Source organism: Micrasema longulum, unplaced genomic scaffold (genome assembly GCF_059751315.1).
Source record: "Micrasema longulum isolate JH-2025_06_02 unplaced genomic scaffold, ASM5975131v1 h1tg001914l, whole genome shotgun sequence".
NCBI lineage: Eukaryota > Metazoa > Arthropoda > Insecta > Trichoptera > Brachycentridae > Micrasema > Micrasema longulum.
The window spans coordinates 144,857-170,683 of record NW_028279088.1 but is presented as its reverse complement, the minus strand read 5'-3'; the positions used below and the strand labels follow the sequence as shown (position 1 = coordinate 170,683).

The window sequence follows — 25,827 nt, the reverse complement described above, 5'->3', positions numbered from 1 at the left end:
GAGACAGAACCCGGCAAAAAAGCGACAGGCAGAAATTCTGACAAGGCGCCACGACTCAAATCTACTAACTTCATACAAATTATATAAACGACGTACGTCCAATGACAACTCAGTACAACGTTGACACTTTCTCCTCATAATATTGGAAAAGGTATGTCTGATACTACAAAATGTGTTGTGTTGGCACAACTGAAGTCAATGAAATTCTAATCAATTTATGTACTGTAATGTATCTACATTTGACTTAATCATTCATTTTTCAGTATTTAAAATGCATCAAAAATTTTATTTTTATTTTTTACATAAATGAAATATTTTTGTCACTTTGACAACTAAATATTTTTGTCTAGACAGTACTACTAGAGGCATCTGTGCCCTCTCTAAAGTACAAAATCATACCGCCAAAAATATGAAATGGGTACCTACCTCATAGATATTGAACAGATTCACATTCCTCGTTGCAGAATTTCCACGAGTGTGACTCTATTGTGCCCATTTAACTTATTCCATATTATATAATATCTGATTATATATAGCTTTATCAGCACACATATTTGTCGTTTTTGCATAATTTAAATATGTCATTATACATTTTAAATCAAAGACAATAGGAATGGGCAATCTGAATTTTTATGCATTTCAGTACCTATTCACATAATTAATAGTTAATACTGTTATAAATTTCGCCTCAACACGGGTTGTGCCCAAAGAAACGACATGTACACAAATTATTTTTAAAGTGTATCCTATGAATAAAATGTGGTAATTCAGTGCTACGGGAAATTGTATATAAATAATGTTTTCTGACACTCGGTAAAAATTAAAGCATTTAATTTTAGGGCATTTTTGTCAGCAAATAATAAATTTTCCTTGAGGTATTATAGGAGAACGGAGGGTATTGCTGTATACCTAACATTGAAGGAATTTTGTTGGAATCAATTCAGCACAAGGCTAACTCTTATGTACTAATTAACCTAAAATTTTGTTAAATTTTTAATGACCTAAGCTTATTTATATGCGATTACCATATGGAACCCTAAAATGTAAAGTATTTGAAAAAGCAGGAAGTACACGGAATTACCCGACGCTTGCGTGTATTTTCGTACTTACATCATTTGTCTAATTTCGTACCTTCTTCCAAGCCTCAAAAAAGCACGATTAAAGGTATTTTTACAAATTATAAAACAACTTAAACAAATCAAACCTTTATTTAAGTTTTTTCCCAGTACATTCATTCGCAAAATTCACATAAGTAATAGTCCGCAGAAGTCTCACCACCGCATAATGCATGTGCCCATATTCCGCAAGACCCACATCTGTGCCATAATTTTCTGTTCTTACAAAATTCTTTGTACATTATTTATTTATTTATTTATTTTTACATAAACGGCATAAATTGCCTTTAACATATATTGGATATAAATATGTATGTGAAAATGTGTACTGAATATAAATTGACTTATTGAACGATAATTATCAAAAATTATCTGTTTTTTTAAACCTAAATAAGGAAACCTATCAACCACCTTATCGATCGATGTAAAATTGTTAAGGAAGTTGTTAAGAACGCTCCGGCCTAAAACCCAAAAAAAAATGTAAAAAACAAAAAATCCATGAAATCTACATAAAATCCGATGGCTCCTCTAGCGCCCTGCTGGCTGATGTAATAACTTGCGAGACTACACTAAACGAACGAATGTGACAGAAACAAACAAATGTAAATTACTTCCTTCCTACTTAAAACTGATGTACGGAATTGGCCGCTGTACGGTACTACCCTCCGTTCCCCTATTTTGAAAATGCCGCTTCTTTATACGTTATCGATAATAGTATTACTTAAAATATATGATACTATTTAGGATACTTCCTTACAATTATTACAAATTCATTACTGGTAGAAAACGTAATATTTCACTTAAAGCAATTGAATAATATTTTCGTGACTCATTTTTAAATTTTGTCAGAAAATAAATTAAGAAAAAAAATATTATTGCAATATTTCTCTCCACCGCATCCGGTGGACACAGTGTGTAAAGTGGCCCCTTAAACCAGCCAATGACAGGTCATAAGCCCTGTATAAATACCTAGACTTCCATATTCCCTTCTCAATTATGTTTTCCTTCTCTTTTGCAATTATTTTAAATATGAATAACTCCCTAGGGAGGAAATCCAGCCAGTCTGCAAGCATTTGGACATACCCAAACATTGTTGTTTAAAGCTTGAATTGAAAAGTTTGAAAGATGTGTCGACTTTTTTTTACTTATTACCCATTTGATTCATCCGGCTGAACAAATCACCTACTAGGCCAACGCCTGAAAACAATTTTCCAATTTTTATACTTCTTCTTTTACCAGGTAGTTAATTCAACAATGTTTGAGTATGTCCAAATGCTTGCAGACTGGCTGGATGAATCTTACCCACTTAATAAAGGTTTCAGCTCCTTTACTTCACAAAAGTCAACAGATGGAAGAGTTGAGGAAATGCGGATGTTTAACCATGGGCAGAATGGTGAATGTTACACAGTGTGTAAAGTGGCCCCTTAAACTAGTATGCCTTAAACCAGCCAATGACAGGTCATAAGCCCTGTAAATGCCTAGACTTCCATATTCCCTCCTCAATAATGTTTTCCCTCTCTGTTGCAATAAATTTAAACAAGTTTTCAACTTTTCGACTTAAACTTTATTTTACTACCCTTTCTTCCAGTTAAAGGTTGCGTCAATACAGGAGAACCTCTTTGAGAAGTGAATATGAAAGTCTAGGCATTTACAGGGCTTATAACCCTTCAATGGATGATTTAAATAATCACTATAAAGACTTAAATACTCACTATTCTACCTGAACATCAATATTCCATCAATTTCTTCATCGGTTGATTTTTAATTGAATAATTAATTATTTTCAGGAACTAAATAAATAATGACACAAATGTAATGAGATTATATTTATTTCAAAAGAAAAATAAACACATTTATCTGTATACAATATAATGCTTTTATAAATTACAACAATAATTATTTTATAATTTTTCTATGTGAGATATTAAAGTTACTATCTCCTCAAACATAAACAACAATTGTAAAGTATCTTAGAGATAGATAAAATATGATCTTTTAGATCAACCTAACACAAAAGAGAATACAAAGAATTCATTTCTAAGCGTAGTAAAATTGACTAAAAACTCAACAAAATAAATAGAAAATATATATACATATTTCTTATTTTGATTCAAAAGCACATTCCAAAAATAAATATAATATTTTTTTCAAATCACAATGTTGATGCATCACAAATTATTTAATGAACAAATAAATATTGTAATAACTTTTAACAATAATTTAACTAAAAGGTCTATACAAATATACTGGCAAATTGGTTTTATATATGAGAGTTAATACTATTCATTAGCGGTAAAACTTTTGGCTAAAAAATACCAAATTTTCATCCAAATCAAATGCATCTCTTGAAATATATGTATACGAAGGTACCATAAAATAATGCAAAGGTAATTTTTTAAAAGTAATTATAATATTTTAACGAGTAATTCAGCGATACATTTTTTTTGGCAATTGATTAGTACGAAATAACACTTGCTAGTTTCCAATCAAATAATAATACTTTATATAATTCATAAAAATACATAATAATCAGATATACTATTTAAATATTCATAAATTAGAAATAGAATAGTTGATAAATTATTAAAACTTTTGAAACATTCAAATAAATTAGTGAAACATACACATAATCAGTAATCAAATTCATTACTTATTAGTATGTGTATGAATATGTATACACCGGAACTTCTTTTTACAGTTTTAAAATAACATGGTACAAAAATAAATTTAAAACAAATTGTGAACATTAATTTAACAATGTGTTTGATAATAGAATAAATTATACTATTTGTTTGTTTTTTATTTGGATGAAAATATTACACAGACTCTGGATATCTAAAGTGATGTCATACTAAATGTGCACATTTACGTTTAGCATTAGCATTGCGTAACCTATTTAGGTTAATCTATTGTTTGATAGCGATGGTGAATTGTAGGGATTGTAAAATTATTCTTTAATAAAATTAAGGTACAATAAATAGTAAACAATTTCGTTTATTTTGATCTTAGATTTTTAAACATTGTTCTTTTCCATCATTGTTCTTTTTTTACAATGCAAAAAGAGTTTTCGGTATATTAAACATTTGCAAGAATGGTTTTCAAAAAGTTATTATTTTTCCTCTTCTGACTAATTTCTTATTTGTCCTGTTTCAAATTACAGTAATAGTAACTATCATTAATAATTCGTACTGGCTTGAAATATGATTAAGATAAATAAAAAGTAAATACACAAGAGGATTGTGTACATTCTTTGGACAATTTTTAGGTGAGATCACTTAAAAAATACTTAATGAATCATACAAGTACTTAATTATTAGATACCAAAGAATGAGGTTAAATAAACTGTATTAATTGCAATAGTAAAATATGATAATAATGACACTATATTTCAGTTTCCACAAATTACTTTTACATTCTATAGTAACGAAAAATCACATGAAATTATGACATAATATGTACATACAAATGTGTAAAGCACCTTATTCTGTTGGCATTACAGCATGATATGAAAAAACCTATAGAAATGAATTTATAACATCCTTACGTTTTTGTAGGATTGCAAATTTAACTGAAACCCAGTGTTTGTTTAAATATTGTTATGTTATTATTATTTGCCATTTAGGAGCATATTTTATTACCCATAAAAGAATACTTACACCTTTTCATTAGGTACAATAATTACCAATAAGTGTTTGGCAAAACTTCCCAAAGCCTTAGAATGAAAACATCCCAATTGAGGTAGATAAAATAATCAATTTCATAAATGTAATTTTCTACCTTTGTGTGTTAACAATGTTTGATAAATAATACACCTAGTCTAGAAGTAAAATAAATATGAAAATAAAATTGTTTAACAATTTGATACGTTAAGAGACTAGTTCATTGCTAATACAGTAGAGTTTCATGTCATGACAAAATAACTAGAAAAACATTCCCAATTATATCATCCATTGTAACAAGCTTATTGTGATATAAATATTATTTATGTGATTCGAGAAAATCTGAAAGATTTCAACCAACCAATTTTACATCTAAAACAATTTCTGCATTAGACTAAAATGCTATAATTTTTAATACAACACAGATATACATGTATAAGATTCCAATTACGTAGTGAATATATTCCACAATCTTTTGATTTAGTTTAAACTAATTCTCCGCATTCTATTCCTTGCTCCACAGTCATGTACATTCCCTCCTCTTCATAAGTGGAGTCGTGTTTAGCCAGAATACGCAACAAGGGACGCAACTTCAACCACCATTGCTGTTTGGGAATACGCTGTCTAGAATACAACATTCAATAAGAAAATGTACAATATGCATTCATTTATTCATGCTTTATCAATTTAGTTCATAATATCTTAAGAACTAATATAAATATGTGTCCATATAATCTACTTTCACAGAAAACAAATAAGATTACAGTAGAGTCCCACTAATTTGAACACGCGTAATCTGAATGTCCGGTTAATCCAAATATGCCCCGGAAAGAAATAATTAGTTTTTTTATGTGACAAAAATACACATTTCTTAAGGAATTAATACTTAAAGGGGTGAAAATAAGTGCATGTTGTCAAATCAATTTTAAAACAAATGAAATATTTATTAAATACAGTACACTTTTCTTATTTGATACTTAGGTTTAACAGCACATTACGTACAGTACAATGTAACTAGGCTATCAAAACAATGTAAAACTTAGGCTAAAACGTTAGTTAAAAATTGTATTCTTAAAACAAAAATAGTTTAATTTAATTTACTCTCATATAATTTTGAATTCTCTATCCTTACCTCTGTTTTATATAAATACATTGAATTTCTTAATAAAGATATCAGTCTCAAAGATGTTGCGAAAGCGATGTAACCGGTCACTGGATATTTCAAATTTGTGGATTAAAAGTATCACTCATATTTCATTTCTATAATAAATTATAATGAACTTCCATCAAGAATTTTCACTTACAAACTTCAATGTTTTAACTAAATTAAAGTTATTTTCACAGCAGTTAAGCCATTGTTAAAGTTCTCTAAATGATTAAATAATCTATGAAAATACATAATGGGCAAAGTACTTACTCAAAGTTGGTTTGAGATTTGAGGTCTTCAATGGGTGTGAAATTGTATTGACGACGAACGACTCCTAACAGACAGGCAGTGTCAGGAGCGACAGCATTGATTTTACCATTTGCATCGGTGCACCTCTCCAGTGTCTGAGTCAGCCACTGGACGCACTTGGCAGCCATCTTGGTGGCCATGTTGCGGTCGAACGGAGTGGGAGATCCACCTTGTTGCATATGTCCTGGAGATACAGAAAAACATACATAGATAGTGGTCAAGCGTAAATCTTTACTGAAATTTGTTTATTTTGGTCGTTAGCTTTACCCTAACAAGTAGGAACCTGAGCAGCCTAGCAGTGCCTACCTCATAACAATAATTTCCAAATTATACATTCAAAATAACACTGTGGAATGCCATCCTCTCTAAATTGTATGTTAATATAAAATCAATGTGTATTAAATCTGTTACTTGTCTATAGTTAATAAATATGTATGAACCTACGCGGCTAATTCCGAGTTATACCAGCCACCGCCGCACATAGAACATAGCGTATCAAGCTAGTGGCCCTTCTACGTCCACTCTAGATAGTGCTCGGTTGTGCAATGGGGGAACAGTGGAGGAGATCGCGACTTTTACGCTAGCTAGCGGGCACCTATTTACGTTGGCCACTCGGAAGAATTTGTTATAACTCCTGGGAGTACAAAAAAAACATTTTTAAAAATAAAAAAATATGGAAAAGAGTGGGGAGCCGGTACGATTCTCATACCTGGTAAAACTGTAGGGTAAGATTTTTTAACGTTGTATAAATATGTGCGCATGTGAAAAATAAAAAATTGATTGAACAGTAAATACTCTCGTTTAACTCTACTCTGCCCGATTACTCTGCCATTTTGTCTAAAGATTTTCACTGCAACTCTCCTGAACTCAGCCGAACCCAGAAGCAGATTTACAATCCGCCAGTCGCCACTGTCAGCCTTCAGTATTTTGAATAAATATTCATACCTACGGACTACCGATACCTACCTCAGCTCGCAGTAGGAATATCAGCGCCTCGCTGAGATTATACCGTCTCACAATTTTTTATACGAGGCGGAAACGTGTCTCGTATACTGACATTTGTTTTTTCTAGAACAACAATTAATGTCTATCGCTGTATTCATATAATTATAGCTAAACAGCGTCAATGGCATTAATATCACCGCATCCGATATCCAGTCCTGATAAACAAAGCCAAATTCAGAAAGAAGAAAACAACAGCATCATTTTCAACACAGAATATTATTGGTGGAACAAGGAAGAAATTCTTCTTAGTAACGTGCGTTGGCTGACTTTACTGTACCATCTTGGATTGGTTCATGTGCTCTCTTTATCTGTCGAAGATAATACTTTATGCCTCTCTCTTGCGTCACCAGATAGCATTTTATTCATTAGTAGTATAAAAACCAAAATTGACATTTTATCCCGCACTTGATAGTATCAATATATTACAGGTATGTTCATTTTTTATTACTATGTCTATTATGGTACAAACACTTGAGTTTCTATTTTCAATTTTAACAATATTTTGAATAAGTTCAAATTTTTGTTTACTATTCTTATTTAAGCGTTTATTTATTTATATAATATAAGAGATGAAAAAAAGTTGGGAGGAAAATATTTTATTATTAGTATATACATATAAAGGATACATGGTAAAAGCGGGCTCATAAACAGGAAAGCAAAAAGACTCCTAAAAACCTTATAAGTGGGACACTGGCTTTTTAATTAGTGTATTACATATTTTTAGATACAATCATCGAAAATAATATTCTATTTTATCTATCTATATTAATATTTTGAAAATTGAAAAAATGTAAAGAGTCCGTCATAGCCATGTATCCTTCATATGTTATTGGCTGATTTCAGTAATCATTTAATTCTCTTTTAAAAAAAATGACCATTAAGATCTATGTATTACACTTTCGATTACTTGCCTAATACGTTCATCCTTGCTGAGAAAAGACCTTTTCCTTCTTCTGAATATAAACGGTAAATGAAATCAGTGTTGTAATTATCTGAAGCTTTCTCATTTCTCAACAACAATCCCCTCTGCACGCCTTCAGCCATCTTGGCCGCCATATGATAAACGTCTTGCTGCAGATCCTTAATGGAAATCTTCTCTTCATAAATGTACGCTGCATCTGCTCCTCCTGCTAGACCTGAATTTGGAAGAATATCACTAGTTTTATGACTAAAATCAATTTATTATTTATCCATTAATTCAACTTTCAAATAAAACTTTAATTAGTACAATATCAGATTAATATTCTCATACTTATAAAGTTTGCTTGCATTCAAGGCAACTCTACTTTCAAATCTTTTTCATTTAGTCATTTAATTGATAGAAAATATACATACTCAATACCAACTATTTATATCAAAAGTTATAAAATCCATAACAAAACAAGCAGAATAATATTTAAAATATGCTAGCAATATACAAAGTGCTAATTTTGATTTGATTACTAGGCTTGAAAGTGCATTTGACTTATGTATTATTTTTTTATTTACACTACAGTAAAGTATGGTAGCATTGTTTAATACTTGCACAAAATATGTATGGAACAGCAGTCATTCAAACATAAAAGCCACATATGTAGATGTTAGTGCATAATCAGCATGATTTTCATGTGTGAATTTTCAGAAAGTGCAATAATTTGATATAGTTGTATATTTTTTAAAAGCATATTGGGGGTAATTACTACAAATAGGTAATTTCAAAATTAGCATTTTTGAGTTACCCATTAAAAACACATATTTTTATCTTCCTTCATGAATGCTACAAATAGGCAAGTTAAAATTAAATTTCACTAAAGATTCATTCATTAAAATCATATTACGACGATTCGAATGCATGACTCCTCTATTTGTAGCATTTATAGAGGATAAAAAAATGTGTTTTAGTGGGTAACTCATAAATGCTGATTTCGAAGTTACCCCACATTATTATCTAGAACATTTTGATAAATAAAATACTAAATAGTAGAAAATTTAATATAAAAATGTTTTCTTACATGCGGAAAAATTAGAGCATTTAATTATACGGCAAAGTTTCTCTAAAATGTATGAAAAAATTAATAAAAATGAACTACTTTAAATGATGTCACAAGTTCTTCTAAATCAACCAATAATAGAGTGTTGTGATAGATTTCCAGTTATAATTTAATACCCTAAGGTAAAGATAATTTGATGATTACATAATTTGATCAATTTGACAGCCTATAGTTTTATCATGTTTTATTCATAACCAACTACGTACATACGTATTTGGACTAGAAATTTTCCATTAGTTGGTCAAAACTTTGTAAGTTTGATTGTTAAGTCTTTGAATTTCTGTAATTATTGAGAACATATTGACAATCTGTGTACAATTGGTACAAATAGATGTCATATATACCTACATATTATAGTACATCAAAAGTTTTTTTAAATGTGTACAAATATAATGAATTTTAAGACAAGATACAAGACTCAAGTCAGAAAAGACTTTTTAATATATACTTCTTCATATTATGATGTATAGCATACACGCTTATATAGTGCAACCTCTATATTTGTGATCAATCTGTTCCTGGGGTCTAACGAATATAGAATATGCCGAAGATAGAAACATTTTTTCCCACAAAAAATAACTGAAATTTGATCAATTTGTTTTCAACTTTTAAAAATAGTACAAAAATGAAAAAAAAGTTGCTAAAACTTTAAAGATAGTGTTAGAAGTGGAAGAAAAGGAAGGTTGATGTTAAGAATAAGAGTTGCTGTCAATTAAAACATAACAGCCAATAGTAATTACAATTCCATCATGGGCTCCGTTTTGCCAATGATTCAGTAGCACTGGATTTAACAAGAAACTTGTCCCACGTTGTATGTTTGTGTCATCCAATGTGCCAGTGCCGGCAGTGGAAGTAACAACGAATACAGAAAATACTAAAGAATATAGGAGAATTACTAATGATATAAATGTATGCGTAGTGAATTCAAAAGGATAATTAAATAATAGCTTACCAGCCACAGTAGCCAAATAACCACAGTAGCCGCCCATAGTTTCAATGATAAATACACGGCGTTTTGTACCCTAAGAAAAACAAATGTTTACACTTTTCACCTACATAACTACATATTAAGTTAAAACATAAAAATTTCATAAAAATATCACAGTACAAAAATTGAGGTTCATTTTTCAATAAAATGATTTTGAAAAACATAATTTTTTTTTAAAACTATGTTTTAATTTTTTTATGCAAACAATGTTCGGGATTAATAAGTTTGATATAAGTAGACAGCAAAATAAGAGGTATTTTATTTCAAGAATAGATAATATTTATAAACGTTAAATTATAAAGAAACAAGTTGAATAAATCGGTAGTCAGATGGCAGAAGGGACCATCTGTATTTTTGTCTATGTTTTAGTTTTCAAAAGTTTTAATTAATATTTCAGTAAATACACGCAGTTTTTTTTTTTAAATCAGCGTCATTTAGAATGGTAATTTATTATTGAAAAGCAACACTGAAATATTTTAGTTTGTGGATTAAAGTCTTGAAATTGAGACGTATTTCAGCTTTCCTGAACATTTTTGAAAATTACAGATGGTCCCTTCTGCCATCTGATTACCGAAATTATTATTGATAAATTATTTTGGTAAATTAGGTAAGTACGTGTCGAAATATTTATGTTGTAACTTTTCATAAACTTAATAAATTAATGCCTTCTATGAAATGTATTTCAGCTTTCCTGAACATTTTTGAAAATTACAGATGGTCCCTTCTGCCATCTAATTACCGAAATTATTATTGATAAATTATTTTGGTAAATTAGGTAAGTACGTGTCGAAATATTTATGTTGTAACTTTTCATAAACTTAATAAATTAATGCCTTCTATGAAATATACAACATTATTTTATACTAAAGGGATATTAACAATATGTATGAATTTATACCACGGCATTTCAAGCATATACATAGAAATATTTTTAGAGGTTAGTAAATGTATTTATAGATGTAAATAATTAATGTACCTAAGCTTGACAAGACATACATTCGGCCAACTTGTAAAACTCGTAAGTCCCAAATCTACTTTGGTTCAGGGGAGAGTAAAAATAGATTTTACTTCAGTAGCGAATGGTAGCGAAGTCTTGTTTTTATAATGGAACATTGTACAAATATACAAGTTTTACACACATAGATCATTTGAAGTCCAAACAGAAAATGCCACAATATCATTTTGATCATTTCTTGACTTACGACTTTTACAAGTTAGGCTGACGATATAATAAAATAAAATAAAAATAGTATATTTTACATCAATGATAATAAATACAACAGAGATGAAACTGCTGAGAATATGTAAATCTAGGCATTTATAGAGCTTATGATCTATCATTGGCTGGGTTAAGTGATCACTTTGCATAGTGCAACATTCACATTCTGCCTTTAGGTAGTTGACTTTCATATTAATTTTATATTCTTTATATGTGACTGGTTTGAATAATTTCGCATGCATGTTGACCCACTATGGAGAATGAAATTCTGAAGAAAACTAGCAACATCTATTGCTGAAAAGGGAAAGGTTTTTTTTTTATAGACTAGAAATATATTGAATTTGTTTTCAAGCTAGAAAATGGCGAGAGTTTTAACTCTCAATTTTTTATTAACCTTTCTTATTGAAACCACATTTTTCAATTCTCTATATTTTTATTATAGAGAATTGAAAAATGTCATACGTAAATATAGAAGTCAACTGCCAATAGGCAGAACGGTGAATGTTACACAATGTTAATGCCTAGACTTCCATATTCTCAACAGCTTCATCTATGTTGAAAAAATATCTAATATTGATATAAATCCCAACATGAAAAAATCCAGAATTCGACTTTAAAGATTTGGACATACCTAAAATATTTTGATAATACTCGTACATTAATGTTTCTCATTGGATATTCTTAATTTTATCAGTAATATAAATATTTTACTGCAAAATCATTAATTGAATTTAGTAATATTATATATTATGTATTTTTTTTAGTGATTTATAACAATTTAAAAAGTGTTTTTAATTCTCTGATCCCAAAGCTCCCAAAAACCAAGATATTTATTTTATTGTACATTAATGTATAAAACACTTTACTTGAGCAGACTGGCGGATGCGGTCACAGATTTCAGTGATTTCATTGAGAGCTGTATCGGCTCCTAGAGAGAATTCAGTTCCGGGAATATTGTTACTGATTGTAGAAGGTATCATCACAATCGGAATACAGAACTCCGGATATTTAGCCCTTGCTTCATAAAACTGCAGTCCAGCTTGATACCCCTATAAAGAGAACCATATTAAATCACATTTATAAATTAAAGGGAATTAAAAAAGCATCACAAATTATGTAAAAACAGTATTACATGTTGTCATGGTACCATAAGCTATTTCTTTTCTTGGCTAATAATACTTGTGTTAGAAAATCTAAATAATAATCCACACTGTAACTATTTATGTTATTCTAAAACTTTTAAACATATAAATAATATAAAATTTCTTATCCTTAGACTTATACCCGTATGCAGAGACAAAACTTAAGGTGAGTAAAGTACATTCTAATTTTAAATGCTGAGAATAACCCGAATGTGAAGACAATAGAATGTACTCCCTCACCTTAAGGTTTGTCTCTGCATACGGGTATAAGACTTCTTATTCTATTCATTTATTTGGCAACATAAATTAACATTTATAAATCCAAATTATAAACCATGAAGCAATATCACCTTGAATGTTTATATTTCTTTTTTTTACTTAATAAACATTTCCATTTTTGATTCCACAAATTGTTCAATTTTAGAACCATTTTAAACTACACGGTTGTGAATAATAGGTGTGCTAAAAATAAAAATCGAGAACTATAGATATAACTCTCACGACACTACTACTGAACCACAACCAGACTCTTTCAAATAACTCCACATTAAAGAATATTGAAATCTTAGTATCGGTATCAAAAGACTTCTTCAAACCTCAAATCCTCCGATGATCAACATGCCCTGAATATTAAACTCCTTTAAACGAGCGGCAATTTCCGGAAGCTTGCTACCGGGGAGAGTACGCTTTGTTCCCAAGTAGGCTCCACCTTGAGCTACCCATCCTGTCACATCAGACCTATAAAGAGTGATTATCTTATAAAAACACATTTATAAATGCTTTGCTTTTTACACTGGAGGAGTGAAAATATACCTTTTGAAACAGAAAAGTTACAGCAAATTATGGCACAAATATGAACTTTGTATGATTATCCACAGCCAAGTTCTGTTTTTAATTTTGATTTCAACAGAAAACAAAAATAATTGTGTGAATATAATAGCACAAAAATGCAAAAAAAATATGTGTTTATCTAGTGAGTTATAAAATGCTTAAAAAGGAAATTATATTGAAAATAAATATTTAAAATTCAAGTATTAAAAATGCATATTATAGCAGAGTCATTATTTAAGAGTTGATGTTGAATATAAAAAATGCAGACAGTGTAAATGTGCCGATTTGTTACAAAATAAAAAACATGATCAAACATAATAAAAGAAAACAAATAATTTCATAATTACAAATGTGTAAGTAGATTACCAATCAAGATGTTTAAGGTTTCCAGCAATTAGTCCTTCAACACCATCGTGTACAGCATAAACCACATCACCGCGGTAAATACTATTACGGACAAAAGACCTGACAGCGGCATTCATTCCACATGCAGGAGCTCCGATATGAATCACAGCCAAATTGTAGCTGATCTGAAACATAGATGATAACCGTCAACTACTGCACAGATCAAAAAATACACAACGTGTTAAATCAATTTCTGCATACATTTCCCTTGTTGGGGAGTGGCTTAGGAGGCTTCAAGCGTGTCAACATCTTGTATGTTTCCAAGTTGCGCACAAAACTACGTCCTCTCAGTTGAACGGCCAGATCCCAGTTTTTATCTGCCATAGCCTACAAAAAAAATATTTTTTATAGTGCATAATTTCTCCTTTGTCTTTTTCAATCAAATTTTACTTATTTTTCTAAAGTGTTTCCTAGTTTATAAGATGTTTACCTGTGCAACAGCTTTAGTACGTCGCACACACTCCATCAGTGGTAGTCTTACAGCTTGGTTTCCATCCAAACTGACAACACATGGCTCTGTATCAGGAGTAGCCTCCATTAGGGCCATCACAGCCTCAGCACCCATACGGCAACCCTGAAAAACCAGCAATATTTCATTACATAGATAGCAAATTAAAAAAAAAAATGTAAATGTTTATTTCTTTCTCTTAAGGTCTATGTAAATTTTCGCCCACATCCTGTTTATTATGTTTACATGCTGGATCCACTCACAGCCCATTTTTACTCCCCTTGTGGCATAATATAGCGCTGGTGCTTAATAGGAAAGAAGTTTATAAAATCTTGCAACTCCCTAGAGGGTTAAATCCAGTACTTTACAAAGATTTAGACATACTCAAAATATTGTTGAAAGTAGTACCTATATTTCCAATATTCATAACAGATAATTTTTCATTTATTCTACACCATATTTTCGAGGTAGTTGAAGTGTCAAAACGAGTTATTATTTGTCTTCAAATATAATTAATTAAAAAACATTTTTATGAATAACAGGTTATTACAAGTTTCTTATTATTGTATACTATTTTGATGTATTTTTCATTGCAATAAAATTTGAAGTGATATATCCCTTTCCAAGCCCATGAGTTTTTCTCTTTTTTGGAAAGGCACTGCAAATTTGAATATCATAAGTAAACTTACGAATTGATTGTAACAATATATTCAAACTGTAGAAAAATTAAGTACATATATTAAAAAAGAAAATATAATAAATACTATAAAAGGGTTCATAAAAGGATTCAAGGCTTACAAGAAGTCTATCAAATGCAGAAGGAGATCCTCCTCTCTGTACGTGTCCCAAGACGGTAATACGAGTATCTTGGTTGAGTTTAGCCACCACCACATTCTTGACAGCCTCTGCTGTGATGGGTTTTCCCTCTCGATCAATTGCTCCCTCCGATACAATTATAATGTTCAATCTCTGACCAGCGGCACGCTCCTAATGAAACATATTTATAATACTATTAGAATTAACATACAACTATATCTACATCAACATACGTATTTTTTAATTTATGTGTGTATATTTATGTACAATGAAATCTGTTCAAATACATATTTTAAAATTGATTTTTTTATGATTTTTTGCCATCATTACTTGTTAAATGATTTATGCACATAAAGAAACGAGCCAATTAAAATTAATTAGTAAAAAAATTAATCACTAATTAGTGTTTAAAACTAATGATGTAATTTTAGAGTGCTGTAATCATTTGAAGGCAGTAAATTATTAATCATTAAATTTTGTTAAATACATACATTTAGCTTTAGTAAATATTAAAAATACAATTTTTTAGGGCGCATAATAATGATACCTACTTTCAAGTATGTGTAAGTACATATTTCAATGTTGCGTTAAATGTGATACGACAAATATCACGGTAAGAATCATCCACTGTCAGGAATCATTTTGTTCTAAAATATTGATACATCCTAAAATGTGCAAATGTTTTATTAAAATAAAAATAAATCATTCTCAAGAGGTGGAAGTATGTTGTGGAATGAAAATAAAATAACCAACTGATTAAAATGAATAAAAACAGTCACTGTATCTGTTCCCATGTATAGGGTACATCATTTTGAAAAAAGAACATGTTTTTTTTTATTTCATTCAGATGGTTTAAGGGATCAGGTCAAACTAGAAATATATTTACACATTCACCAAAAGCAGGGAGTGCAGCCAAAACAGCAAAACGGGCTACTAAAGGCATATGATGAAATGATTTGTGATGAATAGCTGTTATTGTGGGCAGACATTTGTGAACGTAACGCCTACCTGCACTAGTTTTTTGCAAAGTTTTTCTTCCCAGTTTTGAGGCGCCGGATCTTCCGGAATGAAAACATAATCAGCTTCACTGGCCAATGCAGCTACTATAGCCAGATAACTGCAAAAACCCACTATCAAATCATGTACCTATCCCCCAAATTAAGCCAAAAAAAACAACAAAATTTATAAATGTATTGTATTCGTTGATTCCGCGCATTTCAGCTGTACTTCCCTCACCAAAGGTTGTTAATTGTTAGATATGGAGCTATAGTAATTAATAAGCAAATGAAACCTCATCAGCTCCTTATTTTTAGAATTTTATTTTGTGTTTTCATATATATTGAAAAATAGGAAATAAATGAGGATACATTTACCTATATCCTGGTTATCATGCTATTTGCTAGATTACGGCTTTGCATAATAGTATTATACATATACTAATAAAATACATGAAATGGATAAATAGATATGTAATAATAAACAAGTAGAGGCTGAAATATATAAAAATTATAACAATGTTTTTTTTTTTAAGTTTTAGTTGAATAAGTGGTATACAATTTACAAAAAAACTCAATTTAACATTGAAGACCCAAAATGTACACATGAAAATTGTTTTATTTTGATAAATACAAGGGAGTGATTTCAAACCAAATGCGAGCTGATTGAAGGCAGCTATTCATAAAATGTGTGTGGACCATGTGTGTACAGACAATTGTTACAACCCATCCCCTTCAATATAAGGATGTCTTGCCTGCGAGATCCTGGCACATAGCATGTTGGGCCAGTCTTCATCAGCGGGCTCCTCGGGAATGAAAAGGAAGTCCGCCTCGGTGCATAGAGCTGCCGAAACTGCCAGAAATCTGACGCACACACACACTCAACATCATTGCTGTGACATTATTCCAGGCGTTGCATTACACTATCATGCAAGAACCAACTTAATACTCTTTTATTTATTGACATTTGGCAGTGATATGAAAAGGAAACAACAAGGATTCATGTTAAGAAAATAACACACAAAATTAAACTCTTATCAATGTGCTTATTGCATACTATCGCTACCTTTTAGAAAGAAACGCCACAATAGATTCAGAGACAGATTCAAGTAGAAAGGGGCAATATTTATAATGTATTATTTTATAAATAACTAAGTTAGTGATAAAGCTGCAGCGAATCTGCCACTGAGTCCCATAGTCATAAACACATTCATAAGAGTGATTGAAGTCAATAAATAACAAATATTAAATGGTATTACATATTCTAAATGTCTATCAATTGACTATTTCCACAAATGCGTGTTAACAAATGGAATAATGAAACTGCAAGACATAACACTTATCTCTCGAAATTTCCTCGTAAATTCAAGTAACCACAAACAAAAATAATAAATATATTGCAGTTATTTAAAGGAAAATATTAAATAGTATATATCAGGAAAACACAAATGTTAATTTAGAGGGATGGGTAAAGATCCGAGCTATAGAGTGCATAATATCCCAATAATACTGTAATCCGCTATAGTTCCTTGCCTGTAATAGTTTATCGCATAGTTTAACTGGCCAATCTACTGGCGGCGGAGATTCTGGGACAAATACAAAGTCAGCTTCTGAAGAAAGGGCAGTCACAAGTGCTAGGTACCTGGTAAATGGTAATTATTACTCAACTGAATTACAAAAAACAAATTAAGACAATTAATATTTGATAATATTCCTAAGCGAAGAAATTGTATATGCATTTAAAGCAATATAAAATACTAAATGACTTTTGGTTTATTTATTTCAGTCAGATCATTTTATTCGTTATTATTCAGTTGTATAAATTATTTACAGAAAAGTGAGATTAAAGAAAAAATATAAACAGTTAATTTATCACTACAAATAAAACCTAAAAATAACCTACTGAATAAGATGTAATCAAAGATAACCACAATCTGTTAAAATTAAGTTTCTTAATGTGAAGTTTCATAAAATTGTTGATCGAAAAGAAAGGAAAAAACATTTTAAAAACCTTGGGTCCAAAATAATTCACAGCATAAGGTAACACTTTACATATTTTAAATTCAGATATTTTCAACAAAACATTGATTTAATAAGAAGTTGGTATGATCTGAATAGTCTGATTTAGAATAGTGGAAACAAAACTCAACAATATTATGTACACATTTTGTTACACGATGGATTTCATTATTTTCAGCATTTCAATAAATCTAAATAATGATTACATCTGTGAAAATTTCTTAACTTAAATTTTAAAACCTGATAAAAGCTAAACATTATTTTATGTTGGTCTATGAAACAGTGTGTTATGCAGAGATCACCACAATTAAAACTATGTAAGTCACCAATACCAAGAGATTCTATCAGAGTTATGTTTTGAAATTTTCTAATCAAAATATGACAACGATCACTCAGGAGAATCTGTGTATATAAAAGTATGAATTCTCACCCACAATGTCTTCCCATAACCTCCATAATGAATGTCCTCTGGTGAGAGTATGCAGTACTAACTATAGCATCAATGGCTTCAATGATCCTATGAAGAGCTGAATCAGTTCCGATAGTCATGTCAGTACCGCAAAAATCATTGTCGATGGATCCAACCTGCATAAGACAATAAAAGTAATTTTTAAATATAAAGCTTTTCCGTGTCTGCACTTAATTGCTCATTCACGTTGAGAAAAGATTTCAAATATGGGTTCAGGACAACACCACAGTGAAAAAATCACTTCAAACTAGTTTTTCCTGTTGACAATGTCAGGAATCAATCCTGTGACTTCATACTTAATTTCAACAAATCGACGACGAGGGAAAAAGTCATCAATAATTCAATAAATTACTAGCTTAAAGTTTTTAACAACAAAATTTATATGTCGAGGCTTTACTTACAGAATGCATTAAGTCATTAAAACAAGTTCCGAGATAATCGCATTTAAAGCTTTTTCATTCTTTCAACGCATTATTTCTCCCACAATTTCTTTTTTTTTTTTTGAAGCTTTGAAAGAGTAATCTTTATTCTTGGCATAGCATAAAATTTGAAATCAACATCTTGCACCTATATTTATAAATATTTGAAATATAAAAAGACTGTTGGCTTAATGCATTCTGGTCGGTATAGCCTCGGTATGATAAAATGTATAAATTAATTAATTCATTCATTGAAAATAACTACATAACATGTTCAAAATAGTTTTTTTATAACTACTGTTAAAAAACATGAATTTGCATTAAAAGTTTTTTTTTTTCTTTTTAAAAAATAAATAATTGCGTTCTTATGATTTACCCAAATATTTCAATTTTGGGGGCCATTTTCAACGAGTTGTAAATAACTCACTATTAGAAAATGGAAACCAAGTTGTGGTAGAGCGGGGTGCGAACCTCGGACCTCTGATCCGTGAGTCCGCGACACTAGCCACAGGACTGCAACCTGATTCAAAGTAATTAGTCTTCTTTTCTCAAAAAAACTTTTTGAAGAGAATAAGTCGATCGTAGACTAACAATATACAAACAGGAATATAGGAATATAATATATACAAACATGACAATTAAGTAACATTTTAATAATTTTAACAAATTTGTCAAATGACTGAAATACCAATGAGGAAGTTTAGTGCTACGGGAAATTAGAGCATTTAAAAGATAAAATTAGAGCATTTATTGTGCGGTGAAATTTTTCATAAATGCATGAAAAAATTTATAGTAAATGAACTACTATTTTGAAACGACACAAGTTTTTGTAGACAATGGCCAATCAATTGTAGCATTGTTATGTGTTGTGATAGATTTCCGGATTCCGGGTAGCCATTTTTTTCAATGTTTTAGTTTTGACAGCTACGGGGTTCTACTTTTAAATGACAACACGACTCACTGATGACGACTCACCGACAATGACTCACCGACAATGACTCACCGACGACGACTCTCCGATGACGAGTAATTAAAAAAAAAAAAAAACTTTAAAATCACAACGATAACACAAAAAAAAACTTTTTTGTTCAGTTTAATAGTCTATAAAAAAATATAAAGAAATCCTTGTACTTCCTCATTGTGATTTTAATGATTCCATTTTAAAATGATTTTTTTTAAACTTTTTAATAAGTTTTATTCTAGGATAGTCAGCTTAGTGCTGTTTATTATTTAAAAATGTACATACCATTCCAGCAATGTGCAAGAACTTGCATTTGTCATACTGATCTTGCGTAATCTTATTGTTCTTGACCAACTCTTCCAGCAGGTTGCTCCATTCTTGCCTGAACAGGTCAGCTCCGGTAAGGGAACCATCACCACCAATGACCACCAAGTTGGAGATTCCACGAGAAACAAGATTGTAAGCTGCTTGTAGGCGACCAGGCCTCTCCCTATATTAAAATGGAACACATATTTATTTTCTGTTCTGGTGCAAATAACCTGAATTGAAGTAAACCAAAAATGTTTTTAGTGTGTCCGAATGTTTGTAGACAGACTGGATTTCACTCCCTAGGGAGTTATAATGATCTAAATTTATTTCAACAGAGAGGGAAAACATTTTTGAGAAGGGAATATGGAAGTCTAGTCATTTACAAGGTTTATGACCATTGGTTGATTTAAGTATCCACTTTACACACTGTGTAACACTATTCTACCTATGTTTTATCATCCAAATTTCCTCAACTCTTCTATTTGCTAGCTTTTGTGAAATAAGAGTTGAAAGCTTAAATGAATTGAAGTATTTAATTCTTCATTAATTGACTCCAGGCTTCCAGATCCTCAACAATATTGTCGACTGTACCTCTTGGAATATTCTGAGCTGTTTGTACTGAATAAATATTCTCAGGGCCGACATCATGAATTTCTAAAAATTCCTAGTGGCAGAACAGAGATAATGGCAGGCTGCAATGACTCAAGGTATGGGTATATTAAACTTAATCAATGAAAAATCTTAAGTCCTGTAAATGCATTATCATTTCCTCATTCACACCCAGTGGTGCATAGAGCACTGAATGAGGAAGTTCAGTGATTTTTTATACTGTTTATTTGTTAGACTATTAAACTAAGCCAAACTATTTTTTTTAATTTTTATGTATCATAATATCGTGGTTATACTGGCAAAAACGTTAACTCGAAAATATGCGAATTTGACTTGATGATGCAGTTTTGTAAAGTTTTTAACGCTCTACAAACTGGCAAAACACGTTAAGTCATATTAAATTTCATATATCTGTAGCTTTAAAAATAAGTTTAAGGTTAAGTCTTATACCGGGTATTTTATTCAGGCTTAGAGCTTTAAATAACTTAATATTTACTTAACATAAAATTAAGAAATTAAAAAATTAAAAACATGTTCTAAATGAGCACTATATTTAAATAAGATATAAAAGAGTAAAATTGGAATAAAACTTAAATGTTTAAATTCTCGAAACAGGGATTTAAGAGTTAAAGTTTTTTGCCAGTATACTCACAATATATTATCAGTGCTACGATTTTTTAAAATTTTGTATTTCTGAAATAACTCCGCGTGTGACGTCTCAAGTTCTCTTCCGCTTTTTTAAGGTCATTTCTGCCAATTGGTCCGTCGACGGTAAGTAAACCGAAATTCTTCCACAACTCTCTTATCATTGGTTGATTATATGAGCTACTGACGTTGTTCAAAGTAGTTTGTTTTTATTACAATATTTTTTTCCTACATTTTTAAGAAACTTTGCCGTGTAATTTAATGCTCTAATTTTTACCGCGCATAAGAAAACATTTTTGGTTTTCAATTTCCCTTAGGGCTGAAATTTCTCATTGGAACTCCAACTAAAAAAATATCTGGATCACTTTTACTACATAGAAGGTAACGTCCTCCAGTCTTACGCTTCAGATACCAGTCCAGGAACGGTGAAATATTGTATTGTAGAACATCCATTAATAGCAATATTTTACATCCACCCTGCCAGGATCAAACCCGGGACCCCTAGTATGGCTGGCGAATGCACCAACCACTACGCTACTAGGCGGACTTATTTCCACCTGATTTCCTTCAACAGGATTTTTACCCGAGATTATTTCACACGCAGAAATGTAAAATAAAAATTCTTTAAAATTACTACGCGATTCAATAACTTATATTGTTTTTGTAAAACAACAAAGATTTTTGAATTAAGAAAAACTTGAATGTCAGCAGTAATGAACCACAAATTAATTTCAATTTCAACGAGTTCAACTGGATGAAATATTTGATATCATTACTTAACCTCTTCATTAAGTAGCAGTGAAAACTCTGACCTATATATACTTCATGCGCAGTCCGTCCATAGATTGGATGGAACCAATGCTTCTTTAGAAATTTGACTTCTAAACCATCAGTACCTATTTTTTTTTTATAATAAAATCAGCTGCAAGTTAACTAATCATTTTAGTAACTCCAAAATTATTTTTAAATTAGTTGTTAGTCGTAGCTATCTGAGATGGGTTTGATGTTCATGCATAAAAAACTTCTAAAAAATTGCAACAAGCCCACACACAATCTTTCGCCTGCACAGTTATGCGCTAGCAAGAGTAAAATTCACTGCGCTCCGTCTAATTCTGAAATGAAGAACGGTGTAAGTCTGTTGGTTCCTATAAGGCAGTCGCCCGGTACTAAATCTACAAGTCCGCGCACGCGCAAACTGAGGTCTTTGGTAGCTCTATAGAAGCAATTCTAAAAAAACCAAGGGATGTTTATTTTTCATATATTGCGATTTTTTTACAACAAATTTAGCACTTAAATATTATACTGTGAAATGTAACTATTTTCTGCTGAAATTATGTCAAAACATTGCTTTTTAGTTTATTTCAAAGCACTTCATTGGAATTAGTGTGTTAGTAGCAGGCACATATTTTACCTATGTACCTAGTACCAAGTAACTGCTTCCCTAATCAAAAACCGCTCCGCACGCCCCTGATTTACTTATATATATATCCCAAAAAGTAGAACACCAATGACAAGTCATAAGCCCTGTAAATGCCTTAACTTCCATACTCTTAAAAATGTTTTCCCTCTCTGTTGCAACAAATTTAGACTTGTACATTAAACAAAATATCATTTTTCTTAGGTGAAAGCCAGTCCTCAATAAGTCTTTAGTCACCAACAATACTATTTAAGTAATATCATGTCCAAAGAACAATAATAACTATAAAGTCTACTTTCTTTGTTATAAAAACACCTCTTCATTCTGATATTTCAGAAACCTTTGAAGATTTTATTATGTGAACTGATTTTTAAAAAAAAATAATAATCTTTTATTCTTGAGCATTAAAAATAATAATAGAGTCGAACTTGGTCATAACGATCACGGAAATAGTGAGATCTCGGATATAATGAGGAAACATCAGTTGACATTTTAGTTTGTGGTTTTCTCCATACATTTCACTTTTATAAAGAGCTTCTTCTCAAACATACTGAACAAAAATATTGTCAACAATTGAGTAAAAACTCTTCAATTGTTCAAAAACATCATTTTCGAAATAAGAACCTAAGTAATAAAATCAAAATGGGGGACTAACTTATTATCGATGCTGCTGGGCGTTAGAATCGGTTTACGGTTATCGGTTTCACCGACAACATTGACAAAGTATCACACATGTGGTTGAAATTGCGTATAAAAAATCCAAGCTTTATCAACTTAGTAAGCGCAGGCCCGGCACCTCATTATAAATTACACATTCTTTTGTATCCTTGTTTCTGGGGTTTTTACAATGTCTTTATTTAAATATTCTATGGTCAATGCATAATGAACATTACGAGTGGGTGATGTCAGATAAGTTAAAACTTAACCCTTAAATTGTAAACATGACTACTAACAAGCAGAAGTGTTTCAATTTGCGAAAAAGTGGCAATTATTTATAAAATAGAACGTGGCGCGAAATATGTTGAAGTGTGTAAAAAGTTTTCTCTATCCTTATAACATTGTGAAAAAATACAAATGTTTATTTATCAGAATTTGAAATTCAGAAAGTGGTATGTTTGTAAGCATTAATCATGATTTTCAATAGTGACAATATGCAATGGCAATTGGATTTAAAAAACCTTTCTCCGGTATAACGAGTAATGCTTATAACAAGCAAATTCAGTCGGTCCCATCTTCCTCGTAATAACCAAGTTCGACTGTATTAATTATTAAATAGAGCATTTTGATATTAATAATCTACTACAATGTTTTTCAGTCAATAATAAAAATCACTAATTTGCATTAAAAAGCAGCAAAAATAAATTGTAGCGCTTATAATTGATTTATTTAACACTTTATATACATGTACAATTTATTGATTCTGAGCCAGTGTAGTTGCGTGGGATATTCGGTTATGTGGTCGAATTTGCGAAGATCAAAGATATAACGCATACCATTAGGTGCGGAAAGGGGAATAATGATGATGAGAACAGACTAAGAACATAGTATCGAATAAAGATAAAAGATTATATGGTTTTGATGTTTAAAAATAAAGAACTGCAACTAAAACAAAACAAAATATTAAATTAAGATTTTAAGAAATATTAAGTGAACTTAGTTGTCAATGAAGAGCAGCTCAAATTAAAAGAGAAAGAGTGTTTCTAAATACCGTTAATAAAATAACATGATAATTTAAAGTCAAGCCAATATTTACCATGAAGAAATGTGATACTATTCACAATGTAGGATAAATGGACAGAAGAATAATGTTATACAAACCTAAATTCAGAACAACGAGCGGATCCAATTACTGTGCCTCCTTTGTGGATGATGGAGCTGACAGAGGACCAGTTGGCTTCTTCTATATTATCACCGCCGTCCACCATTCCCTGGTAACCTTCCCTAATGAAGTAAACTTTGCACCCCAAGTACAGACCCATGCGGACTACAGCCCTCACGGCTGCATTCATACCCTGAGAGTCACCTCCGCTGGTGAAAACAGCGAGGCCTTTCCCTTTATGAGCCCCACGCTCGATAAATTTCTGCGTAGCTGGGTTATCCATCTTAATAGAATTGCTCAAACAAACCTGCAAAACATACGAATAAATGCATATTTTTATAATCTTTAAAATAAAAAGTAAGACTTCTGGCGATAATTACCTTTGGTTTATTTCAATTCCTTAGTGAAATAAATTTTTCGATCTGGCTCCCAAAATTGCACTCAATTAAACTTAATCGGGCCTCGTATTTGACAGGTCTAGGAGCGAGGTGAACTTGCCAAGGTGACCTCCATGAAGCTTTGAAGGGTAAATTTGACAGCTAAATAAACGAACGACTAGGTTATATTCATTTCTGTGCTTCGAATTTTTCCCTTTTGTTGTGGTTCGCACCTACCTAAATAATGTGAATGGGATAAGTATTTTTGAAAATATATATATAAGGTGAGTTTTTTATTTTTCTTTCGATCCTTTTTAAACTAAATGTCTCTACTTTAGATTATTAAGTGAAATAATATATTCTTTGATATTCCCCTATACTTGTATATTATAATGCTTGGGGTAAAGACAGAGGAGAAGAATATAGTTACGTCTGTAACATTGTGTCAAACATAACCACATAGAACCGCAACCACACACTTAGATAATACATTTTATAAATTTAGTATCTCTGGTGGGAGGCTCATAAGCACAATATATCATATTTAATTGCTTGTATAAAGAGTCATGTTTTGAACAATAATATTTAAGATTCAATATCCACAATATAATTTTGTTCAAATGAATCGGGCTGTAGCAAACCCCTCAGTAGACGGAATGTTACTAATATTACGG

At 30.9% G+C, this 25,827-nt stretch overlaps 1 protein-coding gene across 4 annotated transcripts; it reads right to left on the bottom strand.

The window, feature by feature from the left end:
- Window positions 1-3,902: 3,902 nt before the first annotated feature.
- Pfk (ATP-dependent 6-phosphofructokinase) lies at window positions 3,903-25,304 on the bottom strand. Of its 4 annotated transcripts, none has more exons than XM_088238536.1 (15): window positions 25,157-25,304; window positions 24,776-25,083; window positions 20,263-20,467; window positions 18,559-18,713; window positions 17,643-17,751; window positions 15,097-15,285; window positions 14,281-14,424; window positions 14,052-14,177; window positions 13,812-13,975; window positions 13,211-13,352; window positions 12,339-12,521; window positions 10,218-10,287; window positions 8,147-8,371; window positions 6,192-6,414; window positions 3,903-5,398 (listed from the first exon to the last, which is right to left on the bottom strand). In XM_088238536.1, exons 2-15 carry the CDS (start codon window positions 25,057-25,059, stop codon window positions 5,260-5,262), a joined length of 2,358 nt encoding a protein of 785 aa, XP_088094662.1. In that variant the 5' UTR covers window positions 25,060-25,083; window positions 25,157-25,304; the 3' UTR covers window positions 3,903-5,259. The 4 variants fall into 4 exon arrangements, with proteins under 4 accessions (XP_088094662.1, XP_088094664.1, XP_088094663.1 ...); XM_088238538.1 differs by lacking the exon at window positions 17,643-17,751 and adding an exon at window positions 16,865-16,973 and having other exon boundaries at window positions 25,157-25,297; XM_088238537.1 differs by lacking the exon at window positions 17,643-17,751 and adding an exon at window positions 16,123-16,231 and having other exon boundaries at window positions 25,157-25,297.
- Window positions 25,305-25,827: the final 523 nt, after the last annotated feature.

Excerpts from the sequence above, each read along its gene's own strand:
- Pfk (XM_088238536.1), bottom strand. The coding sequence starts at position 25,059 with ATGGATAACCCAGCTACGCAGAAATTTATCGAGCGTGGGGCTCATAAA. Across the intron at positions 13,976-14,051 it reads CACTCCCCAACAAGGGAAAT|ATCAGCTACAATTTGGCTGT; the intron begins GTATGCAGAAAT and ends TCTATGTTTCAG. Across the intron at positions 10,288-12,338 it reads GCATCCGCCAGTCTGCTCAA|GGTACAAAACGCCGTGTATT; the intron begins GTAAAGTGTTTT and ends TGTTTTTCTTAG.